A 16,097-nucleotide genomic window follows, 5' to 3' on the forward strand; every position below is an offset into this window, starting at 1 on the left:
ATTGGATTGAGCATTTATCACTCCCGATTAATGGGAGATACATCCAAGGATCGCTTGTGGAAGACTCGACTCTAAATCCTTGCAAGGTGATAGCTTAAGAGTAGAAATACAGATTTCACTTAACCTATCTATTTGAGTTGACTCGGCCTGTACAAGTAAAATGAACGTCTCGCTATATGTGACTTGACATCACCCATAGTCATAAGATTCAGTTCAAGGATGTAGTTGATAAAGGATCGAATTATACTGTAACTAATACGGAAGGGTTAACGACAGAATCAACCTGTCTTCTTAACGGACTCTGGGGGAATGATTACAGACTTGCCAATAACATACTCAGTACATCATTCCGTTATGCAAGGATTAAATATAATTCTTGAAGAAATTAATTTAATAGTTGCATACGGCCAGAAGTAGTAAGAATCTAATGGATCACACATAAGACTTGGAACCAAAAGAGAGATGGATGTCATTAATAGATGGAAGCCCAAATGAGCCCAGTAAGGCCCATTTATATAGAGGGGGGGCCGAAATTTATATATAGTAAATAAGGAATTATTTTAATTCCATTAATCCTAATTTGATTAGGTTTGTGAATTAAATTAATTAAGAGATAATTAAGTTAGGAGTTTTAATTAGATTAATATACTCCTATTATTATCCAATTAGGTTATTTATTATTATCCTAAATGTATTTGATATATTATAAGATAATAATTAGGAATCCTATTCCGAATGGAATTCCTATCTAACTAGGGTTTAGATACAAGTGATTATATATACCCCTTGCTATTAGAATTTCGGCTAATGCTCCCTAACAAACCCTAGTGGATTTTCGAAATACACTATAGAGAGAGAAAGAGAATTCGACTCCCCTAGTTCGTGGACAAGAATTCATACGGCTTTCGTCGATCGATTAATTTCATCCATCTTCTTTTTCTTTGATCTTGTGTTGATTAATTAGAGGAAATCTATTTTGGTTGCATCTCATACGGTTGATTCTAACTTAATCTCACTGTGTTCATAAAAGAAGGAAAAACAAACAAAAGGGAGAAATTCGTTTTTCTTCACCTACATCAGGTCAGTTCACTATTTCGCGGATTCCCGGAGATTGAACCGTCGGATCGTCGCGAATTTTGGACAGTAGCTTCTAGACATATGCTTCCACGTTTCCACCGAAGGGATTGTCATTCGGAGGTCTGGAATGTCTGTTTCGGATAGGGGCAGATTGGTAAACAGTTTTCATCTCTTTTGAAGTTGTGGGCACTTCATTTGCAACAGTAGATTGATCATCGAAAGGTATTTCTTCTTATCCCTCTTTATATGAAATAACGATTAACGGATCCTATGGTTAAAAGGAAGTAGGCTAAAATTTATATTTCCGCTGCTATACCTTAGCCTAATTTCCAACAGGGCCCTTAGCTCTCAAAGTGGAATTTCACTCACAAGTTGCCTGGGGAGATATCTTGGGGTGAACATCCTTCATAAGAGGGCAGGGAAAGTGGATTTTAAAGAGAATGTCGAGAAAGTTAGTCAAAGACTATCAGGGTGGAAGTGCTCAATATTATCTTTGGCAGGGAGAGCTACTTTAGTACAATCAGTAACATCTGCTATGCCCTCCCATCCCATGAATACTAACTTGCTTCCCAAATCCATTAATAGGAAGTTGGATAGTATGAACCGCGTCTTCCTCTGGGGAGGAAGATCTAATGCAAGGAAACTACACATGGTCCCTTGGAGCCAAGTCTGCCAACCAAAATCAATAGGGGGCTAGGAATTAGACAAGCAGAGGACCAAAATAAGGCACTTCTTGTGAAATTAATCTGGCGAATTATTCGGGAGCCAGAATCTCTTTGGGTTAAGGTGCTAAAAGGCAAATACTTCCCTGACTCAGATCTCTTCAAGGCTGCAACATCAAAGAAAAGATGCTCTTATGTTTGGCGAAGCATCCGTGAAGTGATGGCGACATTTCAGCAGGGTACCAGCTGGAGCGTAGGAGATGGGAAAAATATTTCTTTCTAGCATGACAAATGGCTTGGTAATGAAATTTTGAAGAACCACTGCAGTTCGATTCCGGCCGATCAGCTGAACCTCAGGGTGGCAGACTATGTCAACAATACAGGCAATTGGATTTAGGAAAAACTTGAAAATCACATCCCTGTTGATATTTGTTTACACATTGCAGCAATCAAGGTTGATGTTTCAGGTAATATTCGAGATGAGCTAATTTGGGAACACACTTCCAATGGAACGTTTTCTACGAAGACGGCTTACTCGATAGTGGCTCAAACGAATGGGAGCACTGGAAATTGTGAATGGTTATTCATCTGGAAAATCAATGTCCCTTATAGAGTCAAATGTTTTTTTATGGCTCTTGGTCCAGGACCGTCTTCTAACACAAGTGGAAAGGTGCCGGAGACATCTCAGCGACTCTGCAACATGTAGTCAGTGCAAAAAATTCGATGAATCCTCTTGCCATTTATTTAGAGACTGCCCAATGACAAATACCTTCTGGCGATCTCTGTTCAGCTCCAATAGAACCCAGATCTCTTTCAGTCAGAACTGGACAGAATGGCTACAATCAAATTTGCGCAACTCAGATTCAACTGTATGGGGTGCGAATTGGAACACTATCTTCGCTGTTAGCTTATGGAATATCTGGAAATGGAGAAACACAATAATCTTTGGCAAGGAAAGCGATATCCCGAGGAATAAAGTTCAGTTTGTCAGAAATTATATGTCAACTCTTCTTCAGGTGGAGATGGAGAATTACTTTTTGCAGAAGCCACAGAATCAGGAAATTTGGATTACTTGGAAAAAAACCCCAACAACACTGGATTAAGCTGAACACAGACGGATCCTGCAACCAAGATTCAAATACTATTTGAGCAGGGGGATTAATAAGAGATATGAATGGCTACTGGCTGCTGGGATTTGAACACAACATAGGAAAAGGAGATAGCTTCATAGCAGAGCTCTGGGGAATATACAGTGGCCTCAACATTGCAATTGATCAGGGCTACACGTTCATAAATGTGGAATCTGACTGCAAGGAGGTTGTACAACTAATCAATGGGCGTTTTGAAAGCCAACAGCTCCACCTACATCGAGTCCTCATCCAAGGGATCGTTTCCCTTAAGAACAAGTGTACTATGACTTTCTCCCATATCTATCGGGAAGCTAACAAGTGTGCAGACTGGCTAGCCAAATCAGCCATCAGTGCAAGCAGAGGGCTCACAATCTTGATAGACCCTCCGAACGGTCTACATCACCTCCTTCGAGAGGATTATAGAGGTGCCGGGGAATCTAGATTCATCCTGGAGACTTCTGTGTAATTTCTTTTTTTTCGTGTTTTCTTGTAACTTTCATTTTGAACAAAAAAAAAAAAAACTCTATCCATGTATATATCTGTATGGGTAGGGTGTTTCTTTTTTTTTATTATCTTTTTTGTTAAAACAACTATGCTGCGAATTAACCCAATGTTCTGTGGGATTAGCGGATTGATTTTTCACTAATATTAATCTTAATGTTTATGCAATTTCAAGTTAATTTGATAAAAAGGTGTTTATTTGTTTTAATAGTTTATCCGACAATGTCATCAGATACCCTCTAGATGGATCATCTCCCAGTTAAAGTTTTCTGCGTATCTTAGAACTCAATCTCGACATCTAGATTAAGTGACTTGAAGTTTTTTACTACCCAACCGAACCTTAATTGGTAAAAATGAGTTTTTTTTTCATATTTAGTTTTATGTTTTAGTCGTCCTCTAATCTCTAACGTTCTAACCATCCAATAAGTCTTAAAACTTACAGTACAACTGTTGTTCATTTAGGCTTAACACTTTTAATTTTTTAGCATATAAAACACCGAAATGACGAAAATTTAGAGGTCTTAATTTATAAAACAAGCATTGAACATATATAAAATTAAATATGCCTACGTTTTCCACTTTTAATTTTTTAGTCACCACATCAAAAACCGTTTTATCATATTGGAGACTAAAACAAATTTATCCAATCTTAACAGCTGAACTTTAAAAAGTTACCACACAAACTACATAAGTAAATGTAACCCCCAAATATCAAATACGGGCTCCACCACTGCATCCTACACCAAGTTTCTATTATAGATTAAGATTTTAACAAAACAATTAACTCACTACTTATATATCAAAATCGGTAAATGCATAAAATAATAAGTGAGTGAATAAATATCAATATTTTTGTATAGACCAATGGCAAATATTATTAAGATATTATCAAATAATAAGTCTAAAGATTTATATTTTGGATAGCTAAAAAAAACAAGTAGTGATTTAAATAAATAAATAATAATAGTAAGAGGGCGATGAAAGCGAGAGACAAAGAGGGCGACAAACGAAGGCGAGACGGTGAACTGAGGGAGCGCGCAAGATCGGGTGGAGGTCCGATGTGGACAGCAGCGGTGCGATCTGGATTAGCGGAGGGTGAGACGCGCGGAGCGTTGGCTGGGGAGATGAGATCAGTGTCGATCTGTAATTCAAAAACAGAGGCGCGCGGCGCCTTGGTAGGGAAGACGAGCGAGGCGCGGCCTATGGAGACTGGATCCAGCGGCGATCTGCGGTTGGAGGAGCCTGCTAGGTCGGATCGGGTGGGAGGAATAAAGGGCAAGGCGGCAGGCGGGGTTGGTCCACCAAGGGAAGGGTCTGCCGCGTTTATGAGCGGCGGATCTGGTGGATCTGGCGGATCGGGTGTAGGGGACGGCGTCGGGTTGTCCGGCCAGTCGGGAAAGAATTTTGGTAATGATCAGTTGGCTTCCATGGGGATCCTTGCGAAGGCAATCAATTCTCCTTTGGATCCCCAGGTTGTTTCCGAGATAGGGGGTAGGGGAGAGATGGTTGATGGGGGTGCAAGGGTGTGTGTTATCGGGTAATATGAAAATGTCTTGAAAAGACATGGTCATGGGTGTAGTAGAGGAGGATACATCCATGAACGGAGGGTTGGAGGATGATGACTTGGAGGGAATTTTGTCTGATTCGGATATGGAGGATGAGGAACAAGACGATCCTTTCTGTCATGTGATTCGTTTGTCCTCGACTGACAAACGGTCCTTTCGTTCTAAATGGAAACTATCCTTAATAGTGACAGTCCTAGGGAAAAGAATTGGATTTAGCTATTTTGCCCAGAGAATACATGCTCAGTGGGCTAAGAAAGGTAAAATCAACATCACTGACTTGGAGAATGACTATTATGTGATTAAGTTCACACAGGCTGAAGCTTATGAAGCGGTCATTAATGGGGGCCCTTACATCATTTCTAATCATGTTTTTTCCATAAGACCTTGGGTCCCTAACTTTAATCCAAGGGATTGCTCGGTTAATAGGATTTTGACTTGGGTGAGATTCCCAGGTCTCCCGATTGAGTACTATAATGAAATATTTCAAAAGAAAATTGCTGGGCTTGTTGGAAAAGTCCACCATGTGGATAAAACCACTATTGGAGCTGAAAGAGGCAAATTTGCTAGAGTTTGTATTGATATTGACCTAGCAAAACCCCTTTTGTCTAAATTATGTGTACAACATACAATCTACTATATTGAGTATGAAGGGATCCACAATATCTGTTATGAATGTGGAATGTTTGGTCATACTTATGAGGGTTGCACTAAAAAGAAGAAGGTAACCGAGGATTTAGTTGAAACTGTTAAGGGAGACGAAGGACGCGCGCTCCTGTTGCCCATAATCCTCCTCTTGACATTAATAAAGATCAACTCCTGCTCCGAAATGATGTTGGGAGGAAGGAGATGCCTAGTACAAAGGATTGTGCTGATTCCGACGGCCCTTTGGAGTTATGTTCTGGATCTAGGTTTGGGGTTCTTCCCGTAGAGGAAGACCAAGACCCTGATCCTACTAATGATCTAGTTGAGTTGAGCATGCCAGACTTAGAACCTGTAGATCCTGGAGGAAATAATATGGAGGCAGTTAACCCTCTGTTTGATTCGAAAGATATCTCCCAGGATGTTTCTCAGATTAAAGCTCCTCAAGTATCTGAGATGAATAAAGAGGTTAGTTTTTCTAAAGTTTGTATTGAGGCTAGAAATGAGAAAGCCATGGGGGTCAATAAAATGAGTATGAAGAAACTCAAAGGAAGTCATAAGAATAACCAAAATTCTTTTGGTTTCCTGGAGAAAAGGGGGTCTGCAGGTACCTCGACTAGGCTCTTAGGAGCCCCTAATAAATATTTGGTTTAGTTGGATGGGCCTGTGTTTGTTGTCCTCTAGTTGATGGATATGTTTGTATGGAATGTTAGAGGAGCGGCAAGCAAGGCGACCCGGATCCATGTAAAGGATTTAATTAAGCAGTTCAACCCGTCTTGTTTTCTTTTACTGGAAACTAAGGTCAGTGGAGCTAAAGCTGATGAGGTGGTTAAATTATTTAGAAGTTGGAAGTGTATTAGATCGGAGGCTACGGGCCGAGCGGGTGGTATTTGGCTGTTTTGGAAGCTTGATCTTGTTCATTTTGACATCGTGAAGATGGATAAGCAATCTATTCATAGTAAAGTTACTTACCCTGGTAATAAACCCCTTTTTATCACGTTTGTGTATGCTGATCCTATTCTTGCTAATCGTAAACGTCTTTGGGAGGTTCTGTTTACGTTAAATACGAGTATGGTGGATGCCTGGTTTGTTGCTGGAGATTTTAATGGTATTTCTATTATGAGTGATCAGAGAGGGGGAGTGAGTCACTATATTAATCGTTGTCTTAATCATAAGTAGAATATGGATTTGTGTGGACTCTCGGATCTTGGTGCTGCTGGGCATAAGTTTACTTGGAAACAGAATAGTACCTTTGTTGAGTTGGACAAAGTTTATGCTAATATTGTTGCTCAGAGTAGGTTTCCTGAGGCGGCTGTGTTGAATCTCCCCTTCCGTCAATCTGACCATTGTCCTATCTTAGTCGGGAAATGCCTTTTAGATATCTGGTGGCTTAGGAATCTCATCCTGAGTTTAAGAATTTTGTTCATGATAATTGGAAACCCCATTAATGTTTTAATGGTTGCGGAGGGTTTTAGAAGTAATGTGGTGGGCTGGAATAGAAATGTTTTTGGCCATATTATCAGAAGGAAACAGAAAATTCTGAGTAGGATTGAAGGCATCCAATGTATCTTGGAGATCAGGTTTGACCATAGTTCGAGTTGTCTTCTAAGATCCCTCCAGAATGAGTTGGAAGCGGTGCTAAGACAAGAGGAGTTGCTTTGGTTTCAGAAATCAAGGAAAACTTGGATTAAAGATGGAGATCGTAATACAAAGTATTTCCATCTCTTTACTGTCATCAGAAGGCAGAAAAATCGTATTGATTCTGTCAAAGATCCTAATGGGAATTGGGTTTATGAAGATGAAGAAATCCATCTCCTGGCCCTTAATTTCTATAAGGAGTTATTTAAAGAGGATCCGATGGATTTGGATGGTGCTGTGTCTAGGTCTACTTTTCCTACAGTTTGTGAAGATAAGATTATTGAAGCCTTTCACCCTATTGATCAGAAAGAGATTTGTCAAGCAGTGTTTAACATTGGTGCTACTAAAGCTCCTGGGATTGATGGGCTTCCGACCGGTTTTTATCATACACGCTGGGAAACTGTGAAGGAAGGTATTTACAGTTTTGTCAAAAGGGTTTTTAATGGGTCTGAGGATATTAGGATTGTAAATAAAACTCTTCTGGTCCTGATTCCTAAAGTGGAGAAACCTTCCTCTTTCTTACAAATGAGACCTATTAGTCTGTGTAATGTGATTTATAAGGTGGTTACCAAAATTATGGCTAATAGGCTTCGGTGTATCCTACCTGATATTATTAGCCAGAATAAAGGCAATTTTGTCCCAGGAAGATAGATGATGGATAATATTGTTATCGCTCAGGAGATGGTTCATTTGATGAAGATCAAAAAGGGAAAGCGTGGTATTGTGGCTCTTAAGCTGGATCTGGAGAAAGCTTATGATCGGATTAACTGGAGTTTTCTTCTTGATAGTCTAGAGAGAGATGGGATTCCGGAGAATTGGAGGAAATTGATTGAGGTTTGTATTTCTTCTCCTGTCTTTCAAGTTTTGATTAATAGAGATATGTCTGAGGAATTTATTCCATCCCGGGGTATCCGTCAAGGGGACCCTATGAGCCCGTTCTTATTTGTTATTGCTATAGAGAGGTTAACTCATCTTATCCAAGATATTGTTAACACTGGGAGTTTTCATCCGGTTTCTATTAATAAATTCTGTCCCCCGGTCACTCATCTGTTCTTTGCTGATGATGTTATGATCTTTGTTGAGGGAAGTGAGGAGCAAATTGGTGTGATTATGGATATCCTCGGTAAATTTTGCACTGCTTCAGGTCAAAAACTTAATGTCCATAAATCTAGAATGTTGTGCTCTAAAAATATGGACCAAAAGGTCTGTAAAAGGATGAGTGAGATTTCTAGTATTCCTCTTACCAAGGCTTTTGGTAACTATCTGGGGGTTCCTCTCCATAGTGATAGAGTTTCTAAAACTTCTTTTAAAGAGATCTTCGATAGATCTAATAGTAAATATGCTAATTGGAAAGCTAAGTCCCTTTCGCTTGCGGGCCGTCTAACCTTGGTCCAATCGGTGAACTGTGCGGTTCCTAATCACATTATACAAGCTTGTAAATTGCCGGAGCCTATTTTTAATGGTCTCGATAATCAATCGTCATTTCCTATGGGGGGGACTCGGAAGAGGGGAAAAAGATCCATCTTGTTCCTTGGAAGGAGGTTTGCCAACCTAAGAATATGGGAGGTTTGGGGATAAGACAAACCAGGGACAACAATAAAGTGTTGTTTAATGAAGCTTCTTTGGAGGATGTGGCAATCCCCGTCTGCTCTTTGGGTGCGGTTATTATGTGGGAAATATAGAAAGGATAGGATTTTTGGGGGACCAAAAGAGAGGGTTCTTAATTGTTCTTTCTTATGGAAAGGGGTTAATGTTGTGTTTTCTGAGTTTTGCTCTGGGATTGGTTGGTCTGTGGGAAATGGCAGATCTATTAGTTTTTGGAATGACATCTGTCTTGGGAAGAAGCCTTTATTAGAGATTTGTACTTCTCTGCCGCCTCTGGAGATTTGTAATTGGAATATTGCAGATGTTGTGGATTCAGAGGGTGATTGGGTTTGGTCAAGGTTTGAGGCTTACCTTAGTTTGGAAAAGCTCTTGAAAATTCGGGGAGTTAAAGTTAGTAGTAAGGAGGAAGATGGGGATAATCACTGTTGGTCCCTTACTAACAACGGTGCTTATTCTTGCAAATCTGCTTTTGAGGCTTTTAATCTGAATTTGAATTCTCCCCCTTCAGTCGCCTGGAAGAATATTTGGACCTTAAAAGTTCATTTTCGCATTAGAAGTTTCCTGTGGCTTGGTGTTAAGAATAGGCTGCTGACAAATGTTGAAAGGAAAAGACGCCATTTAGTGGATTCTGATACTTGTGGTAGATGCAGAGCTCAGGCGAAAACCACTTGTCATGTTCTAAGAGATTGTGCTAAAAGTAAAAATGTGTGGAGGCAAGTTCTTCCGGTTCATTTGCTTTCAGATTTCTTTGCCCATTCTGACCGAGATTGGTTTGTTGATGGTGTTAGTGGATTGTTATTGCCTGAGCTGGAGCATGGTGCTATCCTCTTTGCCGTCGTCTGTCACCAGCTTTGGCAGTGGAAGAATGCTTATATCTTTGGAGATGGAGCTATTGTTATTCATAATTTACTTGTCTTCTTCTCTAAAAAATCAATACTATTATTGACAGTTTCAAGGAGGATATTTTATCCAATACTATCCAGAGAACTATTGTTCATCTATTTGGATGGAGTAGACCTGGGGAAGGGATAGTTAAATTAAATACTGATGACTCTTGTCTTAGTGATGGAAGAATTGCGGCTGGAGGTGCTTTGAGAGATTCCGGTGGTGCTTGGATGTCTAGCTTTGCTCAGAACCTAGGGTTGGGATCTTCCTTCACTGCCGAGCTCTAGGGGATCTTCTCTGGACTTAGGATCGCCAAAAATCTGGGCTTGAAAAGACTATTCGTGGAATCAGACAACCTCGAAGCGGTCAAAATGATCTCTGATAACAATGCTATGAGTCTAGGTTGCCAAAACTTAGTTAAAGAGATCAAAAGATTGGGCACCTCTTTCGATTCCATCAGCTTTGGCCATGTTTTCAGGGAGCAAAATCGGGTGGCAGACCGCCTTGCTGCTGAAGACCATATGAGCAGGGGGGGAATCCAGCATGGGGGCAGTTGCCTCCACTAACATTTGTATTTTTTTAAAACCTAGGTATTAATTTTGAAGTTTTAGAGCTTGACCCCCTTCATCAATGGACGTTTAGGGTTTACTCGTTCTATAACTGAGGATGAAGAATGGTTTTAAATTTAATATTTTATTTTTATTTTTTTAGTTCTATTTTAAAGCAAAACAATGTCGTTTTATTTAATTAGAACTATGTCATTTTATTTACAACAAAAAAAGTAAATATTTAAATGTAAAACTAAATAGGTCCTAAAACAAACCATCGATCTCTCTTACTCTCTTTAATCTCTTTAGTTCTTCTTCCTCAATTCCTCATTCTTCTTAAGCCTAAATTGAAATCCCTAATCCTAAGTAAGATTAATCAAAATCGACAGCCAATCCCTCCGTAATTGGATCGTTGGTCCAGCACTCCATCTCCTATCTTTGCCTCTCTTCTTTGGTATTTTTTTGCTCCTACTTGAATTTTGATTTGATATTTCTGCTACTATTTTACTTGAATTTGAACTTTGATCTCTGGTTTTCTATAATTATTATTTTTTGAATAAAAATTATTTTAGTCGTATTGTTTGCCCCATGGGGGAAAAATCCTGGATTCGCCCCTGCATATGAGGACCTTGGGAGTAACAACTTTCTCTTCTCCTCCGGACTTCCTTTCTTCTTTACTTTCGGATGATCAAGTGGGGGTTAGCTTTCCTAGGCTAATCGCAGTTTGTGAGGCTTTTTTTATTTTATTTTTTCTTTCCTCTTCTAAAAAAACAATGAAAAAGAGAAACGATAATTATAAAGGTGAATAGAATAGGGTCCCTAAGTGAGCATTCTAGAATAGAAGTAATTAGAATTGAATAAGTGTCATTCATTCTTCTCTTCATTTAGTTATGAAGACTTCCAAGTTTTCTTCAAACAAAAAAAAAAAAAAAAAAAGACTTCCAAGTCAATATTCTTTTTAATATATATCTCATTTTATTATGATATAAATCGGCCGAAAAATGTAAATAACCCGGATTTTGCTCTTGAATTAGCGAGGTACACTGTAATATATCTCCATCAAAACCCTACAATTTATTATTTTTTTTTATGAAAAAACCCTTACAATTAATATAAGGTTTTGTTTTGTTAAATACCGTTTCTAATTTATTTATTACTGCTACCTCTTGGACATTTTTATCCTTTTCATAATTTCTTAAATAGTTCTATTCACTTTTTAGAACTATTCAACTTTATTAGGAAATTATATATCTTGATTTTGTTTGGTTCAAACGAGAGAATCAATCAATTTATTTATTTATTTTTTTACTATATTTTTTTTACTTGTTCTACATTAATAAATTAATCACATGCAACTATAGGAATTAACTCATTTATTTCAACAATTAAAATTACAAGACGGTGCGAAAGTAAAACAAAATTAATTAAAGAAAATACATAAAAATCATATTTTAAAAAAGTATTTTAAAGTATTTAGAAAATCAATATTAAAAAATAAATAATATGATAAAATAATTAAAATTGGTCAAAACTATGTTTAGGGTAAAAACTTAAAAGTAAATTAGTATAAGGATGAAAAGTGAAATTAATCAATGAATTGAAGTAAAAATGAATAAATATAAGAATCAAATAAATATTAAAAAGGAAAATAGGGACTAAAATAATTTTTTTTAGGATAATAGAATTTCATGCTAGTAAACGATGAGAAATGAAATAAAATGAGATTAGAATAGTTTGAAATAAGTTCAAAACTAAAAATAAATAAATAAAATGATTGGGAGCATCTTGAGAGACTCTTAAGTGAACTCTCTAATATTAATATAAACAATTGACTCTTAGTGATTTAAAAACGAGTAAGATATATCATCTCTAACAATATCCATCATATAGAGTTTACAATAATAAATTATTAATAAAAAATGAATTAAATAGACACTAAGGTGGAGAAAAAATCTTTATTAACAGAGAGGATGAATAGACTTAAAGAGTTACTTAGAAAAATTGAGTTACTTAAAAAAATCAAATCTCCTACTATTTCCTTAGTCTAAACTCCCAAAACAAATACCTAGATATATATGTAATTTAGACATTATCCAAAATTCACACCATTCAACTTTATTTATTTCTCTTTATATTTCTTTAATATAAAACTTTATTAAAGGCCTCATTAAAAAAAAAAATTAGCACATAGTTTCCAAAAAAGTTTAAAAATGATTTAGTGCTAATCAGAAATGGAACTGACGGCCGGAGTCTTGGGAGGCTTGAATTTGGAGAAAAGGGAAGTAGGCACAAATTTTGAATATTGGTGAAACCGAAATAAAGGGGTAAATAATAAAAGGAGGAAATAAAGGGGTAAATTACATCAATGACCACTGAATTTTACCTATTTAATATTATGATCACTGAACTTTAATTCTTAACAGTATGACTATTGAACTTTACAGTTTTTAATATATGTGGCCATTCAACACCTCAAAACGACCGTTGATGGGCTAAAAATAAAAAATCTAAATCGTAATGATATTATAAGTAAATTCTTGAAAATTTTTGTTTTGAAGTTATTTAGGTGAAAGCTCCAAAAAATGTGATTTTGGAAAATAAAAAATGTGGTTTCATGGTAAATGGCGTTCTGAACAATTTTAATTCTTAAATATTTTCATTTTGAGGTCGTTAACGGTTGAGTGATGACCGGTGTTAAAAAGTATAAAGTTCAGTGGTTATACTGTTAAGAATTGAAGTTCAATGGCCACAATGTTAAAATTGGTAAAGTTGAGTGGCCATGGCTGTAATTATTTACCCGGAAATAAAGAGAAGAAAGTGAGTTAAGTAACATTATGACCAATTCAATTCAATGGGTGATTAAAGATGCAGAAAAGTCGAGTAGTGACCTGAAACTGAAAAACAGAGAAAAATCAGACATAAGTTTTTTCCAAGTAAAAGTCCAAAATCAATAGAAAAACAAGTCAAGCAAAAAGACCACCTCACAATATTTTATACTTTTGTGACTTTATGATAAACCGCGTGGGTTCCACTCATCTCTTTCTTTTTCTCATTTTATTTTTTTCCTCAAGACCAGGTCTTCTCTCAAAAAAAACATTTGATCAACCAACCATATATATATTATAAATACTTATGTGATTTAAAGAGTGTTGTGTGCTTATGTTAACAACCTCTAAGCATAAAAGAATAAAGTTCACACTTGTTACTTAGCAGTAGAGAGTACTGTAATATATATAAAATGCAAGAAATGGTTGATCTTCCCGGATTCCGGTTCCATCCAACCGAGGAGGAATTGCTTGATTTCTACCTCAAAAACATGGTTTATGGGAAGAAATTACGTTTTGATATTATTGGATATCTCAATATATATCACCATGATCCATCTGAATTACCTGGTACGTACATTTCATATTATTTACTAGTTTTGTTTGTAGTTCCGGCAGGCAGTGATTAATGTAATTAATGTTGATGGGTGTATAGGATTGGCTAGAAATGGTGAAAGAGAATGGTATTTTTTCGTACCTCGAGATAGAAGGCATGGAAGCGGAGGGAGGCCAAATAGGACAACTGGAAATGGATTCTGGAAAGCAACTGGTTCTGATAGGAAAATATTAGGTTTAAAGGATTCTAAAAAGATAATTGGATTAAGAAAAACACTTGTTTTCTACAAAGGAAGAGCCCCTAGAGGTATCAAGACTGATTGGGTCATGAATGAATATCGTCTTCCTGATTCTTCCCCTTTACCTAGGCCTAAGGTACGTATGTATCTAACAACTTCTTCCGTTTTCTTCTTCAAACATGCTCTTATGATTCTCCCAAATTGGCACCCTAAGATGACCAGTTAATCAAATTATTACCACATAAATCTCATCTATCAAAAATATTTGTCTCTTAATTAAATATATTAAATAAATTTTTAGTAGTTGCGTTGAGTTAAATGGTTATTAGAATCCACCTAACACCAAAATTTTGACACTTTGTACTTTGCATAATATTATGGGAGAAATTTTATTATATACTCAATGTGTATCATTCATATGTTCTTACGGGATTTATTTATTTTTTATAATTTAAAAGAGTCTAGAATTATATATAAATAATTAAATAAAAGAATTATAATTAAATAGTTATATAGTGTTAATGTTTTATTAGTTGAAATATTACATGTCAGTAATTCTCGGTGCACCAGATCATCCATGCGTCGGACATATAGTAAAATCTCTATTACAATAGTAGTCAATAAGTTTTAAACATTAAAATTTCATACAGAAAGGGGCAAAGTAATTTTAATAAAACAAAAATCTATTCTTTAAATTATTTTACAATTACAAATTGAAGTTTAGTATGACATTTATGTGGTAGATATTTGTATTCCAAGTCAATTGTTTGTTGTTATTAGGAGAATAATAAAAAAAAAATGAATGAATGGATGCAGGACATAGTGTTATGCAAGATATATAGAAAGGCAACTTCGTTGAAAGTGTTAGAGCAAAGGGCAGCCATGGAAGAAGAGACGAAGGCAATTCAAAACTCATCATCAACATCACCAATTTCTTCAATGGACAATATGTCCTTTTCCAGCCAACAAGATGAACCAATTTCTCCAACTTCTCTGGTCAATGTCCTTAATTTCAAGCAAGAAGATACAATGTTGGAATACCCAAACCCAAAGGACTTCATTACTGCTTCTTCTATTCAATTACCCACGGGAAATAAGGACATGTTAGAGCTGGAAGTACCCAAGTTTAATATGGATTGGAATCAAGACAACTTTTTGCTCAATAGCCCTTGGATTCAAAATTTATTAACCCAAAACCTCACCCCTACTTGTGCAAACATTTTAAATTTTTAGCTAATTTCTCTTTTTGTAGATATCTATCAATGTTTAATTTCATTTTAATAACATCTTATTATGTATCATCCTTCCCCCTTAAGTTTACTGCTTATCTATCATGTCATTATGATAATTTCTTACTTAATTATGTTTTTAATTTTAGTTTTGGATCATAAGTATCTTATCCCTACTTCAATTAAATTATGTCACTAAATTATGTGTGGTCAAAGCATAAACTTATTTCGAGGGCATTTTACAGGGCGTTTGGTTCAAACTTTCAATTCAAGCAGAAGCGTCCAGAGCACTGGGAGCCGTCAAATCTGACTAAATAGAAATATCGTTGTTCTTATAATATATGGACCAATAGGAGAGTCTCCAAGTCTGGCTCAGACTATAACCTGCCAGATTCACTTAGAATCAAGGTAGTCCAAAACGAGTAGGATACGACTTACCTAAATTACGTCTAGCTGTCTTCCGGGGAATCTAAGGACAACAATATGCTATAAATGCACCTGGAAATCTCACAACCAAAGTACATACAAACATTCTCAGCAATTACTCTCAATTGTTTCATACTCCATCATATATGTCGCTAACTTAGACATCGAAGTGGGGTCGTTTGTCAACGGTCTAGCCATTATCATCTTTCTATGTTATCTAAGACACTAGAAATATCCCTTCAGTAATGAGAGTATTACCTCACAGAATCTCTAGTATAAAATTGGTGCAGTGAGTGTGGATAAAAACAAAAACGACTCATGGCTCAACAATAAGAAAACAATTCGATCCCTTATTCATCACAGCAACCTAGCATCTCCCTTTACGACAGTAACCCATACCTTTTATTTAGAATACACTTGATATCGACTAATGCATCAGTGAGGCCATAGGCTCCCCAAAACCTTGTAACAAGGAATTTATTGATTAACTACACAATTCTTGTACACCATTAGCATTCTTCACCAAGTCACTAACGAGGAAGCATCAACAGTTGCTGAACTGAAACATAAGTT

At 36.5% G+C, this 16,097-nt stretch overlaps 1 protein-coding gene across 1 annotated transcript; it reads left to right on the plus strand.

The window, feature by feature from the left end:
• Nucleotides 1-13,393: 13,393 nt before the first annotated feature.
• On the plus strand, nt 13,394-15,167 carry LOC136221700 (NAC domain-containing protein 6). Its single transcript, XM_066009128.1, has 3 exons — nt 13,394-13,645; nt 13,731-14,005; nt 14,686-15,167. The coding sequence occupies exons 1-3, from the start codon at nt 13,489-13,491 to the stop codon at nt 15,100-15,102; spliced, it is 849 nt and encodes a 282-aa protein (XP_065865200.1). The 5' UTR covers nt 13,394-13,488; the 3' UTR covers nt 15,103-15,167.
• The last annotated feature ends 930 nt before the right edge of the window (nt 15,168-16,097 follow it).

This window comes from Euphorbia lathyris, chromosome 3 (assembly GCF_963576675.1).
Source record: "Euphorbia lathyris chromosome 3, ddEupLath1.1, whole genome shotgun sequence".
NCBI lineage: Eukaryota > Viridiplantae > Streptophyta > Magnoliopsida > Malpighiales > Euphorbiaceae > Euphorbia > Euphorbia lathyris.

Coding starts and splice junctions, on each gene's coding strand:
- LOC136221700 (XM_066009128.1), top strand. CDS start 13,489: ATGCAAGAAATGGTTGATCTTCCCGGATTCCGGTTCCATCCAACCGAG. Junction 13,646..13,730: donor TGATCCATCTGAATTACCTG/GTACGTACATTT, acceptor ATGGGTGTATAG/GATTGGCTAGAAATGGTGAA. Junction 14,006..14,685: donor CCCCTTTACCTAGGCCTAAG/GTACGTATGTAT, acceptor GAATGGATGCAG/GACATAGTGTTATGCAAGAT.